The sequence below is a fragment of the Elephas maximus genome, chromosome 1 (assembly GCF_024166365.1).
Source record: "Elephas maximus indicus isolate mEleMax1 chromosome 1, mEleMax1 primary haplotype, whole genome shotgun sequence".
Classification (NCBI taxonomy): domain Eukaryota; kingdom Metazoa; phylum Chordata; class Mammalia; order Proboscidea; family Elephantidae; genus Elephas; species Elephas maximus.
Window position 1 is genome coordinate 25,375,074 of NC_064819.1, and position 24,265 is coordinate 25,399,338.

Below are 24,265 nucleotides of genomic sequence, written 5' to 3' on the forward strand. Positions count from 1 at the left end.
CCATAGGGTTTCCAAGGACCGCCTGGTGGATTCCAACTGCCAACCTTTTGGTTAGCAGCCGCAGCTCTTAACCACTGTACCACCAGGGTTTCCATATTAATGACAGTTATGTTACATTCCTATCAGATAATTTTAGCACCTGCACCATATCTGAGTCTATTTGTGATGATTTTTTATCTCTTCGGACTCCTATTTTTCTGCCTTTTTGTATATCTTTGAGCTTTTTATTGAAACAGGATAAAATGTATCATGCAATAGCAACTGAAGTAAACAGACCTTCAGTATGAGGATTTATGCTTGTCTGAGTAGAAGTTGAGCTGTGTTTAATATTTGTGGTAGCTTCAAAGTCCTCTATTGACCTTATTTTTATTTGCTGATTTAAATTTGGGCTTCCCTTAGAGACAGTCTGTACCTTACAGCTCTTTCAGCTATAATACGTTATTATTATACTGGTGTCCAGTTGGTGTCCTGAGATGTTGCGGAGGGGGGATGTGCTTTCAATTAAATCTCAGTCTTTTAGTGAGACTCTGTCTCAGGGCTGTGATTTTCACAAGTGTTTCTACAACGGTATATTTTCCCCCGATTCTTCCACCTTTCCCTGATTGAAGCATTTCCAATTTATTTCCTTGTAATTCTAACCCCAGTTAACTATGTTCCCCCCTCACCTCCTTGCCATAAACCAAACTCATTGCCTTAAAGTTGATTCTGACTAATAGAGACCCTATACGACAGAGTAGAGCTGCCCTATAGGGGTTTCCAAGGAGTGGCTGGTGGATTTGAACTACTGAGCCTTCTTGGTTAGCAGCCAAGCTTTTTAACCACTAAGCCACCAGGGCTCCATTAGATAAGACAATAAGAGAAAAAGGGTCCTGAGTGGGAGGAACTCTCTTCTCCCAACTGGAATAAGCCTCTTGCAAAGCCTTTTCCCTTGTCAGTAGGCCTTTTTTGTGGAGAAAACTCCAGATATAGCTCACAATACTTCCTCTTCCTTGCTCCTGCCACAAGGCATCTTATTCAGATCTTCACAGCGAGAACCTGGTAGGGCTCCTGGAAGAAAAGGTCAGGATGTGTAGAACCCCAACTAAGTCTTAGGCCACCAGGAGTTTCTCAAGATTAAGCTAGTCCACACAACCTCCAACGAACTGTCGAAGTTACTATTTATGTATTCTTACCAGTTACGGTGCCGGAGCTTCTCCAGCTGAGCAGATCTCTGCTGTTTCTCTGGATGTGCCTGTCTCTCCATAGTTTGTAGTCGCCACTTGCCTTGTGACCTCAGCTCTCTTAATGGGCTCCCCAAAAGTTATTGATTTTCTGTTTGTCCAGCTTTTTCTTGTTGACAACTTCCAAGCTCTTGACATGTCGGAACTGAAACCAGAATTCTCCTTAACTAATTTTCAAAGAACTTGACACAGGCAGTTTCTCAGTTCCCATTTACATTGGGTTCTCCCCACCCCAGTGCCGTCGAGTCAATTCTGACTCAAAGCATTGGGTTCTAGTGGGCTAAAATTAGCTAAACAAATTATCATCAATGCTCTTCTCGCTCTAATTCTTTGACTCCATGAACAAATAAGCTATAGCATTTCTTCCTAACTGGTGATCAAGGCTTAAAAAAAAACCAGTGCTGTCGAGTCAATTCCAACTCAAGGCTTAAGAACAACTTATAAAAGGTATTCTAAAATGTTTAAGAACTTCTGCATGACCTTACCACCCAGGAGTTCTCTGTAAAATGCAAAAACTAAAAGTTTGGCTTCTCTCTATGAACCCAGTTTAGATCCTTTCCAGCTGATCAAGCTGAATAACAGATTATATTGAAGAGAATATGGCATAAAAGAGTTAGGTGTGGAAATTTCATGTTGAAATCTGAGTGTGAAGTGTCTCAATACCGAAGAGATTTCTAAGTAACTAGATCAGAAATGCAAATACAAAAGGTATTGGAGGTTTCCCCCCACCAGCTTATTTAGTCTATTGATTATTCTTTCAGTTTGTTTTTTTAGATATTTAGATATTTTTATAAACAGTAATTTAGACATTGGCATATCTAAGAATCTCAGTCACTGACAAGGTAAATAGTAGTAATATCGTATCTGTCCCACAAAGATTCAGCCGAAAAATACTTTCTAAAGTTAATTTATACAAAAACAAAAACATGTACCACAAAAACATGCATACCCTTTAAACCTTAGTAAATGCCCTAAATAGTAATATGGGATAATTTTGTGCCCCACTAACAAAGCTAGTAAACAAAATAATCTTTAATTCTAAGATTAAACTAATCTGCTTGCCCTATAGATGTAGAACATAAAACTTTGTTCCATATACTTTCAGTTTAATAACATACAGTTTTAATTTTGTCAGGACCCCGTCAGCCATTTTGATTTCTTGGAAAAATTGCAAACATTAAAGAGAGAAGGAAAGGAAGGAAAGATGGAAAGAAGGAACAATAAAAGAAGCTTGGTGGTCTTCTACTTAGGTAAATATTTATTTCATATATATATTGCATGCTTTTCCAAAATCCTAAATTTGGACTTTGAAACATTTTGTTGACAAATGGGTCATAGGCTTCCCCAGCTTTAGCTAAGAGGCACAACATAGTCTTACAAAGAAATGGAAGATTAGGTATATAGCATTTACCGTGAATAACATAAACACACATAAAGAAAGGATATAATCATCGTTTGATTCTTTAATCTCTTCAGCCCTATGGAGGATGGGCTGAAATTGAACCATTTCATCCCCAAGCATAAGGACCACATGAAAGACTTGAGAGGTTTCTCCCAAACTAGTTCTTTTGGTACTAAAATAACAAAGGCTAAGGATCCGTTTAAAATTTAATCCCTTAAAAAATATAAAGACCATAGTCAACAAGACAAGCATCTTATTATAAATTAAACCTGGTTTAGAGCAAAAGCTTTAGGAAAATAAAACACTCAGAGAATTTTTGCTTAACAATTACAGCTCATGAAAGCTTACCTCCCATATATTCAAAAAGGTTTGATTTTAGGTAGAACTCAGGTGTATTAAAAACCCGTCAGGTTTTCTGGTACCATAATTGGAGAAGAAAACTGCATGGCTTTTGATTCAATGAGTTTAAATTTAACAGATAACTCTACTGAGAAGAGATTTAGGATGTTTATATAAGACAATTCATGATAGTGACATATAACAGGGACAACTCAGAAACTGAGAAATAAGATTGATTGGCCTACCTTTGTGAGTAAAACAAAAATACAGTGGATTCAACTGATAAAGCCACTACAGACAGAGAATGCTCTCAGACCACGACTAGCCTGAAGAATTTACTGGCTGGGAAGTTGGTGGGGAGGTGTTGTGTTGGTCATTGGTCAGGGCTGAGGAACACGAAGAGAGCAGGTCTCCAGGTCTGTTCTGGCACATGTATGTTCTGGCCTAAAAACAGAAGTATCTATTTTATTCTTTCAATGGGTATATCTTTATAGAGTTAGCTATAGGGAGAGAGATGTGTCAGGCTATCAAATTGTGGAATGGCCTCCCATTTTTCAGCTATGCCATATTCACCTAGTAACATTGTGAACCTAATTTGGCTTCCCCTATGCTTTGGCTTTAGGAGAAGATTATGTTAGTCAACAGAAGTCTAGCCAAGATAGTCATATTTCTTATTGCTATAAGCAATAAATTGACTTTCTTATTTTCATATACCAATCTCTAGGGTTTGGTTAGCCAAGAAATCGATTTTGTGCTGATGTGAATATGTTGGTCTTCTGAACTTCCAAGGTTGAGAGCCAGCTTTGGATTGACATACTGGTTTGACTCAGGTAAGGCCAGGCTGTGGGAACCTACCAGGAATACCAGCTGGCCTTCTACAGAAGACATCTAATCCTGAAGTAAGGTCCATCGCTATAAATTTTAACAATTCTATTGGCTCAACTTTTCAATATGCCCTTGATAAGACCACTTTCCATCACCATCATCTCTCCTATAGAACAATGGCCCCAGCCTGAGACTCTACAGTCTATCCCCTTCGCTGAACACAGCCAAAGTGATTCTTTAAGATATAAGACAAAATAAAATCTCCTGTCAGAGAAAAATCAATCCTTCCTTACACCAACCCTTCTCAGAAGATCTCATTTATTTTTTCCCTTTTCTTGCTCACTGTGTTTCAGCCACTTCGATCTCCTTGCATTTTCTGCCTGAAATGCTTTCTTTCCCAAATTCCTTTCCTATTTGCCTCAGATCTCTGATCAACAGTTACCTCATCTGAGAGGCCTTATTAGATAACCATCCCATTTAATACAACACTTCTAACCCTATTACTATCTCCATGTATCCCTTCTCCTGTTTCATTTTTATACAGAAACTTATAACCACACAACATACCATGTACTTGTTTATTGATTGATCATATAAGCTCCATAAAAGCAGACACTTGGTTTTGTTCACGAGTTCATTAGGGACTTGCTTTGGACACATATGGCCCTCAGTACATTTTTTAAAATATAAATGAATGGTAGCAAGAGTGAAAGATAATATGTAATAACTAACAAACATATGCACACACACAAAAGCTATTTGATTACATTCCAGGAATCTAATTCTAGCTTTGTCATTAACTAGGCATCTTTGTGACACTGAGCAAGTCACTAGCTACCTGGCCTTTAGTTTCTTTACCTATAAAATGGAACTAATAATAGCTCTGTGGCTCCCATGAGGTACTATATGTGAAATCTTTTTTTTTTTTTTTTTTAATGATAAAAACTTAAATTTTGAGGGTTTGGGTAAAACAAGATGTCTAGGCTTACAAACAGAATATGTCATAAGGTTTAATGAGCATAATGCTGACTTCGGAGCTTGAAACCCTGTCAGTGCTGATACTCCCACGACCAGCTCTGTGACTTTAATCTGTTATTCAATCCTTTAAAGCCTCATTTTCCTGCCTAAAGAGAGCACATTTTTTGTCTCTTTTTCAATAATATTTTTTCACTCATTTTTTGAAGAAGTATATTAGTCATCAGTAAAAGTAATATAAACTGTTCAGGCTTTGTTCTAGGTGCTTGGGATAAATCAGGACACAAAATAGACAAATATCCTGGCCTCGTGTTGGTTATATTCTAGTGTTGGAATACAGGCGAGAAACAACAAACCTAATAGGCAAGTAAACTTATGGTATTTTGGAAGGAGATGTGTCTACATAAGGGGAAATAAAAAAACACAGTAGGAACTGGGGATTGGGAATGTGTTATGAATGGCAAGACTATCAAGTTGCAATTAAATATGGGCAATGACATTTGAGCAAAAACTGTGTCTGATAGACTTCCGGCTTCCCTCCTCTTCCTTCTCCCCTCTTTCTTTTTTTTTTATGCTTGAAATTCTAGAAATTATAACAAACTCCCAATGGTGTAGCTGAATGTAGTGCTGTATCTTTGAATACATGGTATTGTAAAAAAACAACAAAAACAAAAATACCTTTGGAACTAGTTTATTTAACCTTTCCATTCTGAAATCTGTCATTTCTTAATTACAAAATGCAGTTTATTTCATAGGGCCTCTTAACATAAGTGCTTAAAGGAATCAACATTTCCATTGCAAATGAAATAAGTAGCAGTATCTTTAGAATTAAACAGAGCCCTGGTGGCATGGTGGTTAAGATTTTGCTGCTAACCAAAAGCTTGGCAGTTTGAATCAACCAGCTGCCTCTTGGAAACCCTATGGGGCAGTTCTATTCTGTCCTGTAGGATCACTATGAGCTGAAATCAACTCGGGGGCAACGGGTTTTTAGAATTAACACATATTTTTTAGTCCACATATTTTAAAAATCTTGATTTTTATTACTGACTTTTGTATTCTGGGAAAATGCTCTAGCAGAGGACAGAGACCTTTTTTGTCTAGAAAATGTCCCCTTCTCTCCTCTTTTTTCTCCAGCCTTTCTAGAAGAGCTGTGGGCAAAATGACCAAGCAGCTGTATCTCCTCAGATGAGGTAAATGATGAAAGGGATGTAAAGTTTCCTGAGAGACACTGTCCACCCCCCTCAGAACAAGCCATATAGACCTTACAATGGCTTTCCAAGCAACACGACTAATTGATACTAACTCTGTCAGCCCTCTGGATTGTAATACGAAATCAGAGTAGCCACTAGGGAAGACTTTGTTGAGTTGGCCCTGTCAGAGAGGGGTTGGTGAAATTAGATTATAGGTCACATGTAATGATTTTGGTGAACTCTTCATCACAGAACTTAGACTTAGGAACCAGCTGTCCTCTTAGCACACATATTCACATTCTTAGAAACTTTTGTGAAGACCTACTTTTTAGGGTCCAGAATGACAGAATAGCCACTGTTAGCTTAAAAATTTAAAGTGAAGGACCATATCAGCATTTGTGTTGTTACCTGGTTATAAGAGATACTTCTCCTTGTCTATCAAAAACATATCCACCTGCAAACTGGCAAAGAGCATTCATGCCCATTTGTCAGGGCTGTTGGAGTTCTTGGAAGTGATAAAGTGCTAGACAAATGCTATTATTTATAGTCTGCCCCTATTCAATGAAAAGGTTCTGTGAGATGCTGCTGCCAAGAGTAGCATTAGTTACCCAGCCTGACAATTTCATATCAAAATTCCCATTGGTTGAAACTAAACAGAATTCTTTGGGCAATGAAAATCGTGGCATTTCTCTATGACTGGAGAAGCCTGTTTCAGACCCAGGATGTCTTTGGTTTCCAGCAGCGTTTGCTCTGCACACATTCTCACACTCTTCAACATGGTGGCGAAAGCTATTTTGTCAGAGAATGAATTATGGGTGTGGCCAGTAAACATCTCTAGTCTCAAACCAGATTCATTTGCCTTTCTCACTTTTATTTTCAACTCTGTCTCATAAGATTTATTTCTGTTGTTATGGGGAGACAAATTCCAATAGGTCAGGCTTCCACCTGCCTAGTATCTTCTATTTGTTTTTTTTATTGGTCTGAAGTGATGTATCATAGAAGGGGAAAGTGGGTGAGAGTGGGAAATAAAAGTAGAGAAATATAGAAAAAAAGCATTTCATCTGAATTAAATATTTATTGAATATCTACTATATACCAGATTAAATGTTAGACATGGGGTACATACTGAAATAATTAAGAGTTTAGTCATTTAAGTAAGTAAATACACACACACACACAAAAAAAACCCAATATAGACACCATAAAAGAAGTATTAATAAAATTCTATGAGATATCAGACAAGGGAAAAATCATATTATTTGTGAAGATAAGTAAGAGCTTCACTTATTCATCCATTCATCCACCCATTCATTCTTTTACTATGCATTTGTAAAGTGCCTACAATATACCTACGAAGTCCCACTGCTGTTGAATTGATTCTGACTCACAGCCACCCTGAAGGACAGAGTAGAACTGCCTCCCAGAGTTTCCAAGGAGCAGCTGGTGAATTTGAACTGCTGACCTTTTGCTTAGCAGCCGAGCTCTTACCTGCTACACCATAGTCCCTCCTCTTGAAAACTGTATAGTCTATTTCTCAAAGTTCAGTGTGCATCAGAGTCCCCTTAAGAGTGTGCTAAAACACATATTTGTGGGCTAGAACACTAGGTGCTGCTACTGCGGTGCTCTCGGGAGTACACTTTGAGGACCCACATACTACAGCAATGTTCCTCAAATTTAATGTGGTCATGAATCACCTTGTCTTCTCCTTAAAATGAAGACTCCCATTTAGTAAGACCGAGGTTGGGCACCCTGGTCCGGATTCTGTATTATCCCATGAACTATACTTTGAGTGGTGAGGTTCTAGTAAATAAACAGAAACTTGTAAATAGACACAAAAGGCATTATGAAATAAATAGAAATTAAGACAGTCCTTGAAGAAAGGATTGGATTTTTACAGGGAAAGTTGTGAAGGTATGCAGAGAGAACAGGTTTAGGGCAGGCTAAGGGAGTAAGAGAGGTTAAAGGATGAGAGACTGTGACCATAAAGAGAAGTGTATGATGGTATGTATGATTTTTGACCTGGAGTAATTTCATGTAACGATGAGGCTCAAGACAGAGTTGTGTGGGTTAAAAACTGGAATGGACTGGAAATGGCAACTCCCGGAGCTGAAGAAACCAAGCTGAACTGTAAGACTCTATGTGTAAAGGTCACCAAAGGGATATTGGAGTTTCCAAGGAGTTGGCAAAGGCTCGGGTTAAAGAGGAAGATGGGGCCAAGTTATAGAGGAGACACTTGTAAAGGTCAATTCACTGTGATGAAAGTTCAGTAAATTATTCAGATGGCATAGATTTCAGAAGACATGAGATCACTGAGTAAGGGTAAACAATGATCAGAAAACAGTAGTATGGAAATATGTTTCTTCGCTTGGTCCCCTGGATCAAAAGCATATGTGTGAAAGGTATTGCTTCTGTTGAAAAACACTGGGCAATATGGATGTTTTTAGAGAAAGATCAACTTTTAGTTAAGGCAAGCTAGCATAAGGAAAGTAAGTGAAAAGATGAAGAGATAGTGCTAAAAGAAGGTGGTGGGTTAAAATATTTCACCGGAAAAAATTTCACAATGAGAATAGAAATGAGGAAACATAGGATTAATTCAGATAGGGTTGAGAGTATGTGGAAGAGGATTCTACCTGGGTTGGCAAATTGCAATAAAAGAATTTAGGAAATGAAGGATTTGTGAGTTTCAGTGACACTGAAGGCTCTTGCTTAGTGCAAACCCAAGATCCAGCACGAGACTCTATAAAAAGTGTGTTAGTGAGAATGTCGAGTCTAGGATGGCCCATGTTCACATCAACACTAACTTGAAGATAAACCAAACCAAAAAACCCAAACCCGTTGCCATAGAATCAATTCCAACTCATAGCAAAACCATACAACAGAGTAGAACTGCCCCATCGGGTTTCCAAGGAGCTGCTGGTGGATTCAAACTGTTGCTCTTTTGGTTAGCAGCTATAACTCTTAAAGCACTGCACCATCAACTTGAAGATAAGCCATTTAGTAATATTTCAAGCTGTAGTGAAAAGGTCTCAATTCAGGCCTCATCAGCCTCTACCAAAAGAAAAAAAAAAACCCAGTGCCTTCGAGTCGATTCCAACTCATGGTGACCCTCTACAGGATACTAAAAAATAGCTTTGGACAAGCACAAAAATTTATCGTATTGTTAATTGCTGTCTAGTCAATTCCAACTCATAGCAACCCTATGTGTCATCAATTAAGATGCTCAAAAACAAAACAAAACAAAATTATTTTGACTTAGAGAAGTCTTTTGACCACCCATATTTTAGTTTGAAAAATCTATCAAGAAGAAAGTTTTCATTCATTGACTAAATATTTGAAAGAAAAATAACAAAATGGAAATATATATCTTCTAACACTTTTTTTTTTTGAAGAAGGTTGTAGTGTCAAGGTGGAAGAAAATTAGTTTCCTCATGGAATGCTTTAATAAATATACTGTAATTATTTACGTAGGTAAGAAGTAAATGATATGACTGAATTCAAGCACAAAAATGGAAGTTTCACTGAGAAAAAAATCAGAAGGAAAGCTAATGATAAATTTCAAGTAAAATACTTAAATTTTGGTATTTTTAAGGAAACTCTAAAAGTTGAACATCCTGATGAAATGTCAGGAGATGATGGGAAGTAAGGGTGGGCGGGTTAAGTGCAATTAAAACCCTCAGGAATAACATACACTCTTAAAGTAAAAATTTCTATTGCAGTGTTACCTCTGTTGTTAACTTGTTCTGTTTGTATTCTACTATTTATTCCAAACTATATCAACATCTGTAAAGAAGCTTACACTAAATACTATCTAGATAACCACGTGGCTGATTAACGTATTTTTACGCAAATAACACGCACCTTCTTCATTTGTTTGCTGGACACGCCCTCCCCCCCCCCTACAGGGCGCCCTCGCAATATCCACCATGTCAATCTTCTTCCACATTTTGCTGTAAAAAAAATTAGCATAGCACACTTCTGAAAATACTTCGAAGAGGGAAGTGCAAGGCCAGCAAACAAATGCAGAAAACGTGAGTTATTTGCGTAAAAATATATTATCACACTTACTTCCAATTTTATATTTCATGACACAAAATGCCTTATCAGTCTTAACACTGTTATGATGCAGGTTTTGCTCTCAATTATGAGAGAGTTGCCTGAGTTAATGGGATTTGAGAATGGTGTTTGCTGTTCAACTTGACAGTTAAGTTTGCTCATTTGAAATGAAAGAGAAAGCTACTGGAATTTCGAAAGTGGCAAGAGGCGTTCAAGCTCTTCCATTTCTTCTAACTTTAATGACTTCATTTTGAACTTCAAAAAGTCTAATTCGTGATACAAAGAGTCAGATATAAGTGGAGAATGGAAGGCAAACAAAGGATGATAGGATGTTAATAAGAATGTGGAGACAATTAATTCTCCCATAAAATTTCCCCAAAATATTATGGCTTAAGGTAAAACAAAAATGTTAATAACTGCCATTTTCAAAACCTTGACTAACCAATAAGTACACTTCACCCCATGTCCATTTCTCATGCTATTTTAAATGGAACAAAGTGACTTTCCGAGGATGGGAAGTGCCTAATTATATAGACCTCGGTCTTTGAACTTTGATCATAATTATAGTGCTTTATTCATCTGTCACTTGTTGCTTGAGGACTATTCCTTGGTGAGTTCTTTAAAGGAGATTGAGACCCTGTCAGAACAAATTTGAGCTGTGAAACAGCTAATCGAAAACTTGGCTCTCTTGACTTGAAACAGAAATTGAAAATTACCCTTTGCATTTCACAATCCATTTAGCTTTTAAGTAAGGTGACAAGATGAAGTCTCTTTTTAAGAACGTGGGTTTTTCTGTTGCTCAGTATCACCAAGAACTTTTTTTTTTTTTGAGCTTCTATTGGACTTTGGGTTCAAGTATTCCTCACTGCAGTTAAAACCCATTGCTTTCGAGCCGATCCCGACTCATAGCAACCCTATAGGACAGAGTAGAACTGCCCCATAGGGTTTCCAAGGAGTTCCTGGTGGATGTGAACTGCAGACCTTTTGGTTAGCAGCCATGGCTCTTAACCACTACGCCACCAGGGCTTCCTCACTGCACTTAGTGCTTCACAAAATTCAGTGTGCGAACGAAATATCTGGAATGATGTTTATTTTGTATTCCTCCCCCGGCCCAGTTTCTCAGAGGGAGGCATCGATGTAATCTCAAACCTAAAATTCACAGGGAATCTTACAGTACTGAATGCTCATGAGCTGCTTTTCTAAACGTGGTCTGAGAAGTGCATGAGTCAGAATTGTGTGGTTTTTGTCTACAATGCAAGGCAAGGCTCCACCTGGACTTTGATGTGACACCTCTCCAAATTCTTGACAGCATCAGCAGGAAGAATGTGTATTCGTGTGTTTCCTAATTGGACTTCAAGGTTTTAGAGTTGTCATCTAAGAACCAAACGTGCCTTCATGTAAAGCATTTTGAGGAACTTCAACAGATACTGCTACTAAAATTCCCTGTGTTCATCTTCTATCAGGAGGGTGGATGAGTCCTCAGCCAGCGTCGCTGGGTGTTATTTCTACACAAGCAGTTCTACTTTGAGGTCTAGGATTGTGTCTCACTTACATCCTCTATCATCTCCACTCAGAATCATAAGAAAATAAACTCAAGGTTTAGTTAAAAAAAAAAAATCAAAGTGAAAAGTAGTTTCATATCTACAAATTGAGAATAAAAACTTTTGACTGCTGCATTAGTTTTTTTTTACAATGTGAATGAGGCAGGGTTAGAGGCAGATACATTAATGAGGAAGAACTCAATCCACAGATTAGGCTGTATCCTGAGTCAGTCTCTTCTGAGATGTAAAAGAGATAGTTGAGCAGAGAGAGAGGAACCTCCTACCACCAAGAAAGCAAAGCCAGAAGCACAGTATGTCCTTTGGACCCAGTTGTCGACACAGAGAAGCTCCTAGATCAGGGGAAGATTGATGACAAGGACCTTCCCTCAGAGCCTACAGAGAAAGAAAGCCTTCCCCTGGAGCTGGCATCCTGAATTTGGACTTCTAGCCTCCTACATTGTGAGAGAATAAATTTCTGTTTATTAAAGCCATACACGTATGGTATTTCTGTTATAGCAGCACTAGATAACCAAGACACCATGTAACACACACATTCATAGATTCTGAGGATTAAGATGTAGACATCTTTGGGGGCCATTATCCCATCCACCAGGTGGGAATAATGAATTGGGAAACACATTATTAATGTAAAATACTATATAAACCAAACAAACAAACAAACAAAAAACTACATAGATCTAATAAAATGCTCTGTTCTATGACTGACAGAGCACTGAATTGGAAGTCAAGACATTTGATTTTAGTCCTGGCTCTGCTACCATTTTGCTGATCTGGACAAGTCACTTAATCCCTCTGGTATTCAGGTCCCTCCATTCTAAAATAAGAGAATTGAAAGAGACAAGCCAAGGTCATATCAAAACCCATAATTATCTTCATTCTTAATTTAAACAATTTAGGACAACAAGGAACGTAAGGTATGCCTATGTGGAGACATAGCTGTTGCCAGAAAGGAAGAACCAGTCTGCCGGAACCCTACATTGCTGTTGTTGTTAATTACCAGAGTCAGCTCCAACTCATGAAGACCCCATGAACAACAGAACAAATGTTGTTTGATCCTGTGCCAGCTTCATGATCATTGATATACTCAAGTTCATTGTTGCAGCCACTATGTATTTTGAGTGTCTTCCATTAACATATAAAGCAATATTCTGTTCTGATCTATAGAGTTTTTATTGCCTAATTTTCAGATGTTATTGCCAGGCCTTTCTTCCTATTCTGTCTTAGTTTGACAGCTCCATTGAAACTGGCCCACCAAGGATAACCCTGCTGGTATATGAAATACTGGTGGCATACCTTCCAGCAACATAGCAATATACAAGCCACCACAGTATGCCAAACTGACAAACAGAGTTAGGACCATTATTCAGAATATTTAATGGGAAAAAATTTTTTTTTTTTATGTGCTAAATTTTAGATTCATTTGAGTATTCGTTTAATAAAAAATAAACAGCAAACCAAACCCCTTGTGTAGAGTTTTCTTTTACAAGGAGATGGAAAATTAACCATGTACTCTTATTTATTGATCTTGCATCATTTCATCCATGGTTCAATATTTTAATTAAAATTAAATTAGTAATCAAGTGATAAGGCTTGGATTTCGACCACGTTCTCTTCTTTGCAACAGTCAATATCATCAAAAGGAAAATCTAAACTCTATACTTTGAACCACTCTTTTGATTGCAAAAAGGGTCTTTGCAAAGACTGAGGTAAGTTATCAGCACACCTAAACGCATACGTCAATAGGTTCAGATGCAAAGGGAAAAGACAGAGGGTGAGATCTCAATTTTGACTGAGAATGATTTTCATAGTCCTTTAAAATGTCTTAAAACAAGTCTGTGTGAAAATGCATTAACATTCAGTATTAAATTGTAACAACATCTCTCATCTGTTCTATTCTGTGATAAAAGGAAGTTCATGCATTAATGTAGCCTGGAGTTAAAAAAATAACATGATACGCTGTTCCTTTCCTTTTCAAAAAATTCTCTTTCATGGCTTTTTTCTAAAGAGAAGATCAGGAAAAGACAAATTTAACTCTGGAGATGACTATGATTATAGAATGGTTAAATGTAGTCTTTCTTAAAATAGGCTTTGTAAACTGAGAACCACAAAGATTGTCTGCTTAGAAAATCCACCTCAAACCCATTCACTCATTAGGTATCAAAGAGAAAATCATTCGAAAATATACAATATCATATAGATTTCCTATGGTGATGTTTCACTCATTCATTCATTTATTCACTGAGTTAGCTAGATAGAAAGATCGATATAGATAGGTATGAAAATACCATTCAGTTCTTAATATATGCAACAAAAAATTAAAATAGTTGAAGAAAATATATCTGTTATTAGATATGTAAGTGCCAGGGAGTTAAACTAATGAACATCACAGCCATGTCTTATTCCTCTCTGTACTTCCAGTGCCTAGCGCAGAGCAGATGCTCAGTGACAAACGCCATTCACCTCTTCAGTTTACTTGCTGGTTAAGTGTTCTTTACAAGTGGGAAGTACAGGTTCTTACCTACAATAATTAATTTGGCAAATAAATTGTCCCTTGACCATCTGTTACCATAACCTCACAGCTCTCTAACATTCCTCCCTTTCTTCCCTAAAAATGAAACACACCATGACTGAAGCTTAGAGCATTCTAGGAAATTTAAGAACCATTTTGTAGCACTATTATTGTCTAGAATTTTACAATCTGTCAAAAGCTGAGATGATATTTGCTCCGTGAATTATCAGGCTTCAGGGTAATATGAAAAGCAATCTCCTTATTTATCTACAGGCTTCCTTCTTCAATCACTGGAAATGTCTCTAGACAGAGATGTATAGGATTGATGTGTGGGCTGCTGGTCAAGAGAAGAAAGTTTCTTCTAAAGCTGAGGTAGATGCAAGCACCTACTTTAAGAAAGATACCCTTAGGGAAGCATTATAGGGCTCATATTTCATCAGAATTATGTTCTTAGAAAGATCATTTTAGAAGATTTTAGTAAATAGTGAGCCTGGAAAAAATTTAGAGAACAAGAAAATCTTTGGCATTTGTTTTTTATCGATCCAAAAATCTCTAACTCCAACTAAATGTGATTTTCAAGTTAGCCAAGAAAATAAACTCCAGAGCAATTTATTTCTGCTAATATTGTTGTTTGTGGCAAACAGCAAGGCATTTCAAGACCATCCACATTTCCCGTTTCAACCTGGGAGACCACAGGTCTGCTTCACTCTGTCTTTTTCCTTTTTCTCCCTCTCTTTTCTTTCTTCCCACCACCCCATTTCCCTTTCTGCCTTACTTTTCCTCTTTTGCTTTCTCACACAGTCCACTAGCAACCTCACAGGAAGAGAAACAGAGTCTATGTTGTCCACATTAATATTCAACATGGTGGCAAATTATATTAATGAGAAAAGATCACACATCTTTCCTAATACCCTAGGCAATTTGACAGTAACTAAGCCCTGTCCAGACAGCCGACTTCACTTCTGGTCTGAGGCTCCAATAGACACTGGTGGTGAATGACAACTTAACCCCTTTGTAACCCCACCGTTTTCAACACTTGGAGATCCTCTCGCACTAGTGTTATAAAATAAAGTATGAAATTCCAACATCAAACCTCACGCTGTTAAGTTAACAACATCACACTGCTACATATGACTTGAATGGCTCCCATAGCTTGGTGACTGGAAAAACACTGTTCAGATTTCATTTACCAGTTTAAAAATAGCAAACTCTAATTTGAAACACACACACACTGCACACCCATCCATACACCCTCAATGATCCTCCTTCTCAGTGCTAGGCAATGTTCCTACCTACAAACATAAATAAAATTCGGCATAATCATAGGTTTTAAAAGTCAGATTTGTCAAAAGATGCTGTTTGTTATGGAACAAATCGAGAAGAAAAAATATTCCTTAGAGCCAAAATGACAAGCCACAATCTGTGCCGTGTAACAATGGCTATTTACCTTTTTTTTTTTTTTTTGTCAAGTATGTGATTCTGTGTTTATTTTGGCTTGAGGATCATCCTCACATTGTTATTACACCCTCTTCCAATGAAATCTCTTCTTGGGTGGGTAGGTGCAGAACAAAGCAAAGAACAGATTTTAAACATCTTAAAATGGTGTTATAATTTTTTTTAAAGGGAAAATTGTTTTTAAATGTTGTCACTTTGTAGATCCAGAAATGATGGTTAAAAAAAATTAGAAAAGATGCTCAGACCACTTGAAGTCCAGAGAAAAGCCAAAATATTATCCCTGTGTTTACTCAACAAGGTTCCTCTTTATACAACTGCCAAAACACACAATACACAGGCACTCCGATTAAGTTTTGGTAGAAGTTACTTCACATTTCAACTCACCGCTGGATGTAAGGGTCGGGGCAGTATTGAAGGGTTGCGCACCGGGAAGTTTCAAAATTCATTTCCTTCAACTCTCTTTGATATCACCAAATGGAGAATGATGATACAACATATACACATATATACCTGTGTGTATATATATATATATAAAGCCAGGAGGCTAAAGGCAGCAGGGTCAAATGCTATCAGACATAGAAATTTAGACACCCCCTCCCCCCCACACATATTTGCAAAGAGGCGGAGCGTTTCTTGATTTTAGCCAATGAGATTCATCGAGTGACTAAAATATCATAAACAGTGGATTCTTACCAGCCGGGCATCTTTTCTTAAGTTGTTCTTCTCTCTCTACCTCGTCTTCAGAGCCCTTGTCACATAGTAGCCACACTTGTTGTTGGAAACTTGGTAGCATCTCTGAACTTCTGATCTCTCTGGTGATTGGATGTTGGCATAAATGGCATCAGAGTTTAATTTCAGCAGCCTGGGCTTTTATAACAGAACTGAGCTCTGTTGACTGTTCACCCTGCTCGGGCTAATTAACTTTTCTTTCTATCTGGAAGCTATCTTGATTTGAGAACCTCTGTGACTGCTTCTGGGGCTGAAATGTTTTGCTGAGCTGCTTAGGAAAGTGTTGTTATTTTTTTTTTCTCGCTCTCCCCTGCCCCCCCGCCCCGTTCTCCCTTTCAGCCAACCGCCTGTTGTGGTCACAATCTCAAATAGCAAAGACAGGGAAATTCCTTGATTATATTTAACCTAGAACTCACTGTTGGTCTCAACCAAGAGAAAAAAAAAAAATTCATTCACATTCCCTTAGAAGTTTTGCCTGCCCCACATAAAAGAAAATGAGCTTTAATGATTATGTCAATGCCTTAGTACACATATGTATAAGAATTTTCTCAAAGTGACATTAAAATGGGAAAATCATACATTATTTTAGAATATTCTGAAGCATATAAAAATTATTTTGAATTGTCTGTTAATAAAAACATTCTGATTTATTTCTGTTTCTATCGGTCTCTTTCACTCTCCAATGTATGTCTTTGTTTTGGTTCAACTACTGGCCCTTGGAATAAAACTATAAAATTTTTCAGATATACAAAAATTAATATAAATTCTGGAAAAACCTACTTACAGAATATTACCTTTCCTTTCTGAGTACAGGCTGTAAATTTGTCACAGTTTTGTGGATATGAAGAGTGGATGAAATATGATTCAGAAGCTAAATTAAAATACAATTTGTGTGCCCAAATGCCACTGACATGGCATCTTCAGATTGTCCCTCACCCCTTACCCACTGGACATCGGTAAACTGGTGACATTGGCTGATGTCAAAGTAGAGAGACAAGCTGAAGTCCTTTTCAGAAAAAACTTGACATTTCTCTAAAAGAAATTCTGGTTCAAAATATATTTCATTAAAAAAAAAAATAGATTTTATTTGCTGCTTCAGCCAGGATGGAAGAGGAAAGCTATTTAAAACTTGACATTCTCTTCCCTTCCTTAGCCTGAGAGCGTCTAACATCTGTGAATTGTGAAATTCACACACTTGCCGGCCTGAGCCCCAGCCAAATCAAACAGCTTGTTCTCCCAAACGTGAAACCGGAAGATCGTTTGACTAATGAATTAGAGATTGGCTCATTGGAGTTCAAGCATTGGGCTTCATTCCCTGGGATTGGCAGATGACCTGAACATACAAAGTGTCTGGATTGAAAACATTCAGCGTCCTTTGACCAGGACTGTGTTTCTCCCCTTTATAAACGGGGAGGTGAAATGATGCTCTCGATTCTGCACGGCTTCTCAAATTTTACTGTGCACCTGGGATCCAGGGAAACCTTGGTGGCGCTGATTCTGGTTCAGTAGGTCACATCGGGCCTGAGACTCTGCATTTCTGACACATTTCCAGGTAAAGCTGGTGCTGCTGCTCCTGGGACCACACTTTGAATAGGAAGGCCTAGTGCTCTTCCCAGGTCTGATATTTATAATTCAATCATTCTAGAAAATAAGCTGGAACTCTTTTAAATACTTTGGAATTACCAGCAAAGTTAGTAGACTCCCGATGAAATTAGCAAACATTCTTAGCACGTTCTAATTTTAAAATGTTTAATGGCCTAATATATTAATAATAATAATAATATCATTTCAAATGTGCCTTGACATCAACAGTTCTAAAAAATTCAAAATGTACTTAGCTTAAAGACAGATATTAAATGGCAAGTTGTATACAAATAATTAGAGAAAATATTGGCACTATTGTATTCAGGAAATACATCCAGAGAGCTACTTTGGCCAAGGACAAAAAAACAAACTCTCTAGGATCCAACACACATCAATAGCTGGTGGTGCAGTGGTTAAAGATGCTTGGCTGCTAACAAAAAGGTTGGCAATTCGAATCCACCAGCTGCTTCTTGGAAATCCTAAGGGTCAGTTCCACTCTGTCCTACAGGGACGCTGTGAGTCAGAATCAACTTGAGGGCAATGGGTTGTACTACAACTACTTACTTTAAAATGTTAAAAAGCAAAGATGTCACTCTGAGGACTAAGGTGCACCTGACCCAAACCAAGATATTTGCAATTGCCTCATATGCACTTGAAAATTGGAATGCATATGATGCCTTTGACTTATGATATTAGCAAAGAATATTAAATATGCCATGGACTGCCAGAAGAACAAACAAATCTGTCTTGGAAGAAGTACAGCCTAGAATGCTCCTTAGAAGAGAGGATGGTGAGATTGTCTCACATACTTTGGACATGTTATCAGGAGGGACCAGTCTCTGGAGAAGAACATCATGCTTGGTAAATGTAGACGGTGAGTGAAAAAGAGGAAGACGCTCAATGAGTCTGCACACCAGCTATTCTGCTCTCGTCTTTGTCCCGCTGCCCCCCATACCAGGGTTAATTTGATACTTGCAGACTGGCAGCTGGCAAACCAGATTGGGGTCAAATTCTGGGAGGTGACCAGCAACAAGCATGGCACCAATCCCACTGGCACCTACCATGATCACAGGAACCTGCAGCTGGAGCGGATTAACGTGTATTACAATGAGGCCACCAGTGGAAAGTACATGCTGGTGGACCTGGAGCTGGGCACCATGGACTCTGTGTGCTCAGGGCCCTTCCGGCAGATCTTCCTTTGGTCAGAGTGGTGTTGGGAACAACTGGGCCAAAGGGCACTACTCAGAAGGTGTGGAGCTGGTCTACCCGGTGCTCAATATCGTGAGGGAGACTGAGAGCTGTGACTGTAGGGTGGGGGCGCTGGGTCTGGGATGGGCATGCTCCTCATCAGCAAGATCCTGGAGATGCATCGTGACAGGATCATGAACACGTTCAGTGTGGTGCCCTCCCCCTAGGTGTCAGACATTGTGGTGGAGCCCTACGAGCCACCCTCTCAGTCCACCAGCTCACAGAGAACACAGATGACACCCACTACATTGATAACGAAGCCCTTTATGACATCTGCCTCAGAACCCTAAAGATGACCCCACCCACCTACGGTGACCTAAACCACCTGGCGTCGGCCACCATGAGTGGGGTCACCATCTGTCTGGGCTTCCCGGGCAGCTCAACACCGACCTGTGGAAGCTGGCCGTGAACATGATGCCCTTCCCCTCCTGTACTTCTTATGCCTGGCTTCACTCGGCTGACCATCAAGAGCAACCGGTAGTGCCTTGCCCTGACCGTACCCAGACTCACCCAGCAAATGTTTGATGCCAAGAACATGATGACCGCCTGCGACTCCCACCACCACTGCTATTGATGGTGGCCACTGTGTTAAGGAGCTGCCTGTCATTGAAGGAGATGTACCATCAGATGCTCAATGTGCAGAACAAGATAGTTTCTATGATGTTGCTTGTGAAGACTTTTGATTTGAATGTAAGGGAGGAGGAAGTAAAGGGCTCAGGGAAGCAGCAGCAGAGAACATTGAACATAATGTCAGAGAAGGGAACACTTATTCCTTCCCAGCTTCTAGCAGTGGAGAATATGCACCAAACTCAGGTATTCATATGACAAACCCTTCTCACATATGTTGTTGTTGTTGTTAGGTGTCCTTGACTTGGTTCCTACTCATAGTGACCCTATGTACAACAGACTGAAACACCGCCTGGTCTTGTACCATCCTCATGATCGTTGTTATGTTTGAACCCATTGTTGCAGCCACTGTGTCAATCCTTAAAAAAAAAAAATCAATTCTCACATATATTCATGTGAGTTATCTTACAACAGCTGTTTTATGAGCTTTATGCACCAGGTTACTTACTTTTCTGGGAACTCTCTGCCTGAGATCGTATCATTCCCTCCAGTCAGAATGTTTTTGAAGCCCCACCTGCACAAATCCACATCCTACAGATTCTTCAGAGACAAGTAAGCCTCCTTCATCCCTCCAGAGAGAAGGTACCTCCCTCCCCTACCTCTAATATCCTGAATCACTATACTTGTCCTTATTATGTAAAGGAAGCTACTATTTCTATGTGGATTCTAGTTATTTTTTATATACAAATTCTCTCCACTACCAGACCGTTAACAACTTGAGGGCAGATTTGGTATCTGAGTCATCTCTGTATCTCTAGGACTTAGTAAAATACCACGCCCAGGCATTGTGCAATGGAGGAATAACCTGTTTGTATCTTTACAAAAATCATCTAATAATGAAAAAGTATTGTAATGAATTAAAAAATAATTTCCATGAAACACTCTTTTAGAATCAACTTTCTTGAAGTATAATTTGCATAAAATGAAATTCGCCACTCTATGTAATCATTCGAGGAGCTGTTACAAACTGTGCGCCACTATATACCATATAGCCTCCATCACAACCAACATGTAGGACTTCTCCAACACCTTGAAAATTCCCCCATACCTTTCTATAGTCAATTCTCTGTTAACTCTGCCCTAGGCAATCACTGATCTCGGCTTCATATCATTATAGATGAGATATGCATCTCTAAAACAGTGCTACCCAATGGCACTTTCTTTGATGCTGGAAATGTTCTACGTCTGTTCTGTTCGATATGGACATACCACAATATCCTGACTACTGTGTTGGCAAACACAATGCTAGAATATCAGATAAATGGAGGCACACATTATGTACTCTTCAGTGTCTGGGTTTTTCGCTCAGCATGAAGTTTTTGAGATACGTTCACACTGTTACGTACATCTTTCTTTTTATGGGGCGGAGAAGGCTATTGAAATGTAGATTGTTTCCAGCTTTTTTCGCTATTAAGAACAAATTCTGGTCTCAGTTACACAATTATGGGTCAGAGACAGAAGCCCAATTGACTTTCTACCGGCCAGAACTTGTTCTTGGTCCTATTGAGTCCTATAGTGGTGGGGAGTAGCTGCTGTGGTGTGAAGAAACTGCTCACCCAGATTAAGTCTGAGCTCTGGTCCTAATTTACTCCATGTTGTTAGTCAGGTAGATGCATCTCTTTGACCCTTAGATTCTTTATCTTTAAGGAGAAGGATATATTAATTTTCTTTTGTTAGAAGAAGTAGAAACTAATTCTAGCTAACTAAAACCAAAAAATACAAACATACATAGGGTCACTCATAGAATGGAAAAGAAAGCTGAAAAACCAGGTTTTGGAGAAGGCTAGACCCATGATAGCTTCAGGGATCTAGGTAATAGTAATGAATAGAAAGTCACTTTACAGTGCAAACTGTAGGCACAAATCAGGCCCAAGAGTTTTTTTTTGAACTTGAGTCACTAGCTTAAGCTTCAAGTTTCCAGAAGGAAGATGGTATGGCTAACCAGAAGAAGTCTGAACACCTTAATTGAGAATCCCACCAAGACAGGGGCAGAGAGTTTCTCAAAAGCAAGTGGAGGTTGTATTAATCAAGGAAAAGGAAATACAGACAGAGGAGTTGAAAACAGATGCCACCACAGGGGGCTTAAAGTAGATGGTCTCACATGTTTGTGAGGGCTGTGGCAGTCTGTGGCTGTGTAACTGGAGAAACTAAATCTCTTTGTGTCAGGGTAACTGAACTTCAGGTCTGGTCCTCTCCAGGTTATCCTGATCTGACCTTCCTTTTATACTATGGAGACCAGGAAAGAACATTCTAGCATAATAGGTGGTGGAGTAAATTCAACAAGTGTCACCCAAATCAAAGGGACTGAGGAGTTTAGTTATTTTTCTTTTAAAAACACTTATCTGTCCATAGGGAGTCCCCGAGTGGTGTAAACGGTTAACATGCTCAGCTGCTAACAGAAATGTTAGAGGGTTTAGTCCACCCAGAAGTGCCTCAGAAGAAAGCCCTGCCAATCTGCTTCCGAAAGATCAACCACTGAAATCCCTGTGGAGCACAGTTCCACTCTGACACACCTGGGGTCACCATGAGATGGAATCGACTCAACAGCAGCTGGTGTCTATACATGACCTCAGTCCAACTTCACAACTCCTTCTTTACAGATAGGAAACCAGAGACCTCTTTGTTGAAGGATTCTACTAACCCTTTCAACTTTGTGCTCTACGGATCTAAAATTTACTGAAGATCTGAGATCTAGCAGGAGTAACACTGAGTCCAGAAGGCAAGTGTGCTGAATTGTGGTCAAATGCTTGTTTTTATATCTATGAAAACACACATGTATTGCAAGCTTAGTTGTGTGCTTCTTTGGAATGGGTTTGAACTCCACTTCCTTCAAGTCACTGGACTTTCAAGGAAAAAAAAAATTATATATATATATATATAAAAAATATATACACACACATATATTGCTTAAGCTAACCTCTCACAGTCCACAAAAAAGAAAAAAGATGCTTTGTGGGGATGTCCTGAGGAAATGGACACATTTCTACCCAGAGGGCACACAAGGAAACACAGAGGCCAATTGTGGGGGGACGAGGTTGACAGTTTCCCTCACAGACAAACCTGATACTCTCCGAGTCACACCCAGTGTCCAAAAGCAATGTGGGTGGGCTTCTTTTCCAGACATTGCGGAGCAGCTGTGTGGGGGCTGCTCCTCACTCCCACCCTGCCTTTGCTCAAAGCCCACGTGAGTAAGAGATAAATAAGGAAACACAGGAAGTCCTTATTTGGCACTGCCCAGGTCCCCCCTCCCCACCAGAACAGTGAATAGTCTATTGTAGATATAATACTTCTTTACTCTAAATGCTTGAGTGTGTATTTCCTAAAAATGAGGAAATCTCTTACATAATCACAATTCAATAACGAAAATCAAGAAATTAATATTGATAAAACACTATATTTACTCTACAGGCCTTATTCAGGTTTTGCTAATTGTCTCAATAATGTCTTTTATCACGAGAGAAAATCCTTGATCATACATTGCATTTGGTTGTCATGTTTCCTTAGTCTCTTTTAATCTGAAACTGTTCCCAGCCTTGCCTTGCGTCTCATGACACTGAAGTTTTTGAAGAGTACAGGCCAGTTACTTTGCAGACTGTCCCTCCATTTAGGTTCGCCTAATGTTTCCTCATGATTAGCTTCAGTTGTAAATTTGGGGCAGGAAGATCACCGAGGTGATGTTGCGTTCATCTCAGAGCATCATACCAGTAACTGCTTGGTTTTTGAAACCCAGCAATGGGTTTTTCCCAGTCCTTTTCTCAGATGCAGAATTACTGAGAACCTAATAAAGTTTAAACCTCAAGGCCTCTCACTTGTGTGGCCCCCTTCCAAGGCCCTGGGAAGTACCTTAGCAATATGTTTACTTGGTCATTTGTTTTGGCAAAATATGCAAATGTGAGATATTTTAACCACTATCTTTTAAGACCCTTGCTATTCTGACTTCCCCTCCGTCACCCTTCATCTCCCGTGGAAAACCAAACCAAACCAAACCAAACCCTTTGCCGTCAAATTGATTCGACTCATAGCAACCTCTTGGACAGAGTAGAACTGCCCCATAGAGTTTCCAAAGAGCACCTGGTGGATCTGAACTGCCGACCTCTTGGTTAGCAGCTGTAGCACTTAACCACTAGGCCACCAGGGTTTCCATCTCCTGTAGAGTGGTGCTGAAGTGGCTGTGGGATGTTTAGAATCCAGCAAGTTGAATTAGGGATACTTTTAGTTTGGGCTTGGGGAGATATATTTATGTGGTTTACAGTCATAGTTGTGTATTGCTAAATGAGTGCAAGTCATCCTAGTGTAGAAATGGCTTCCAAGAATATCCTTGCCCATGTGTTGGCTTGTTAGGTGTGGTGTCACTGAAGACACAGGGCTGAAGGTCGCATCACAGTATCAATATCCCCTATGGTACCTGGCACAGGAAGTGCATGCACGGGGAAGAGAAACAAGGCTTGAAATGCACAGAACCATAAGCTAATCTATGGAAACATTTCCTCCCTTTATCAGACATACAAGATTGTGAGCAAAGGATTTGGTATCATCAAGAATCAAAA

The 24,265-nt window shown here is 39.1% G+C and overlaps 1 protein-coding gene and 1 pseudogene across 8 annotated transcripts in view; one reads left to right on the forward strand and one right to left on the reverse strand.

The window, feature by feature from the left end:
- TP63 (tumor protein p63) overlaps nucleotides 1-24,265 on the reverse strand; it is a 348,320-nt gene that overhangs the window by 229,434 nt on the left and 94,621 nt on the right. For 2 of the 8 annotated variants that reach the window (XM_049880436.1, XM_049880417.1), the window contains exon 1: nucleotides 15,915-16,047. The exons of 3 other annotated variants lie outside the window; for them this stretch is intronic. In XM_049880436.1, the coding sequence (XP_049736393.1) occupies nucleotides 15,915-15,976 (62 nt within the window). In that variant the 5' untranslated portion in view covers nucleotides 15,977-16,047. Of the gene's footprint in view, nucleotides 1-1,172; nucleotides 1,932-15,914; nucleotides 16,048-16,223; nucleotides 16,491-24,265 lie in introns of those variants that run through there. 3 more of the 8 variants (XM_049880427.1, XM_049880408.1, XM_049880442.1) reach the window with 2 other exon arrangements.
- Nucleotides 17,679-24,265, forward strand: part of LOC126057207 (tubulin beta chain-like) — a 44,434-nt pseudogene continuing 37,847 nt past the window's right edge.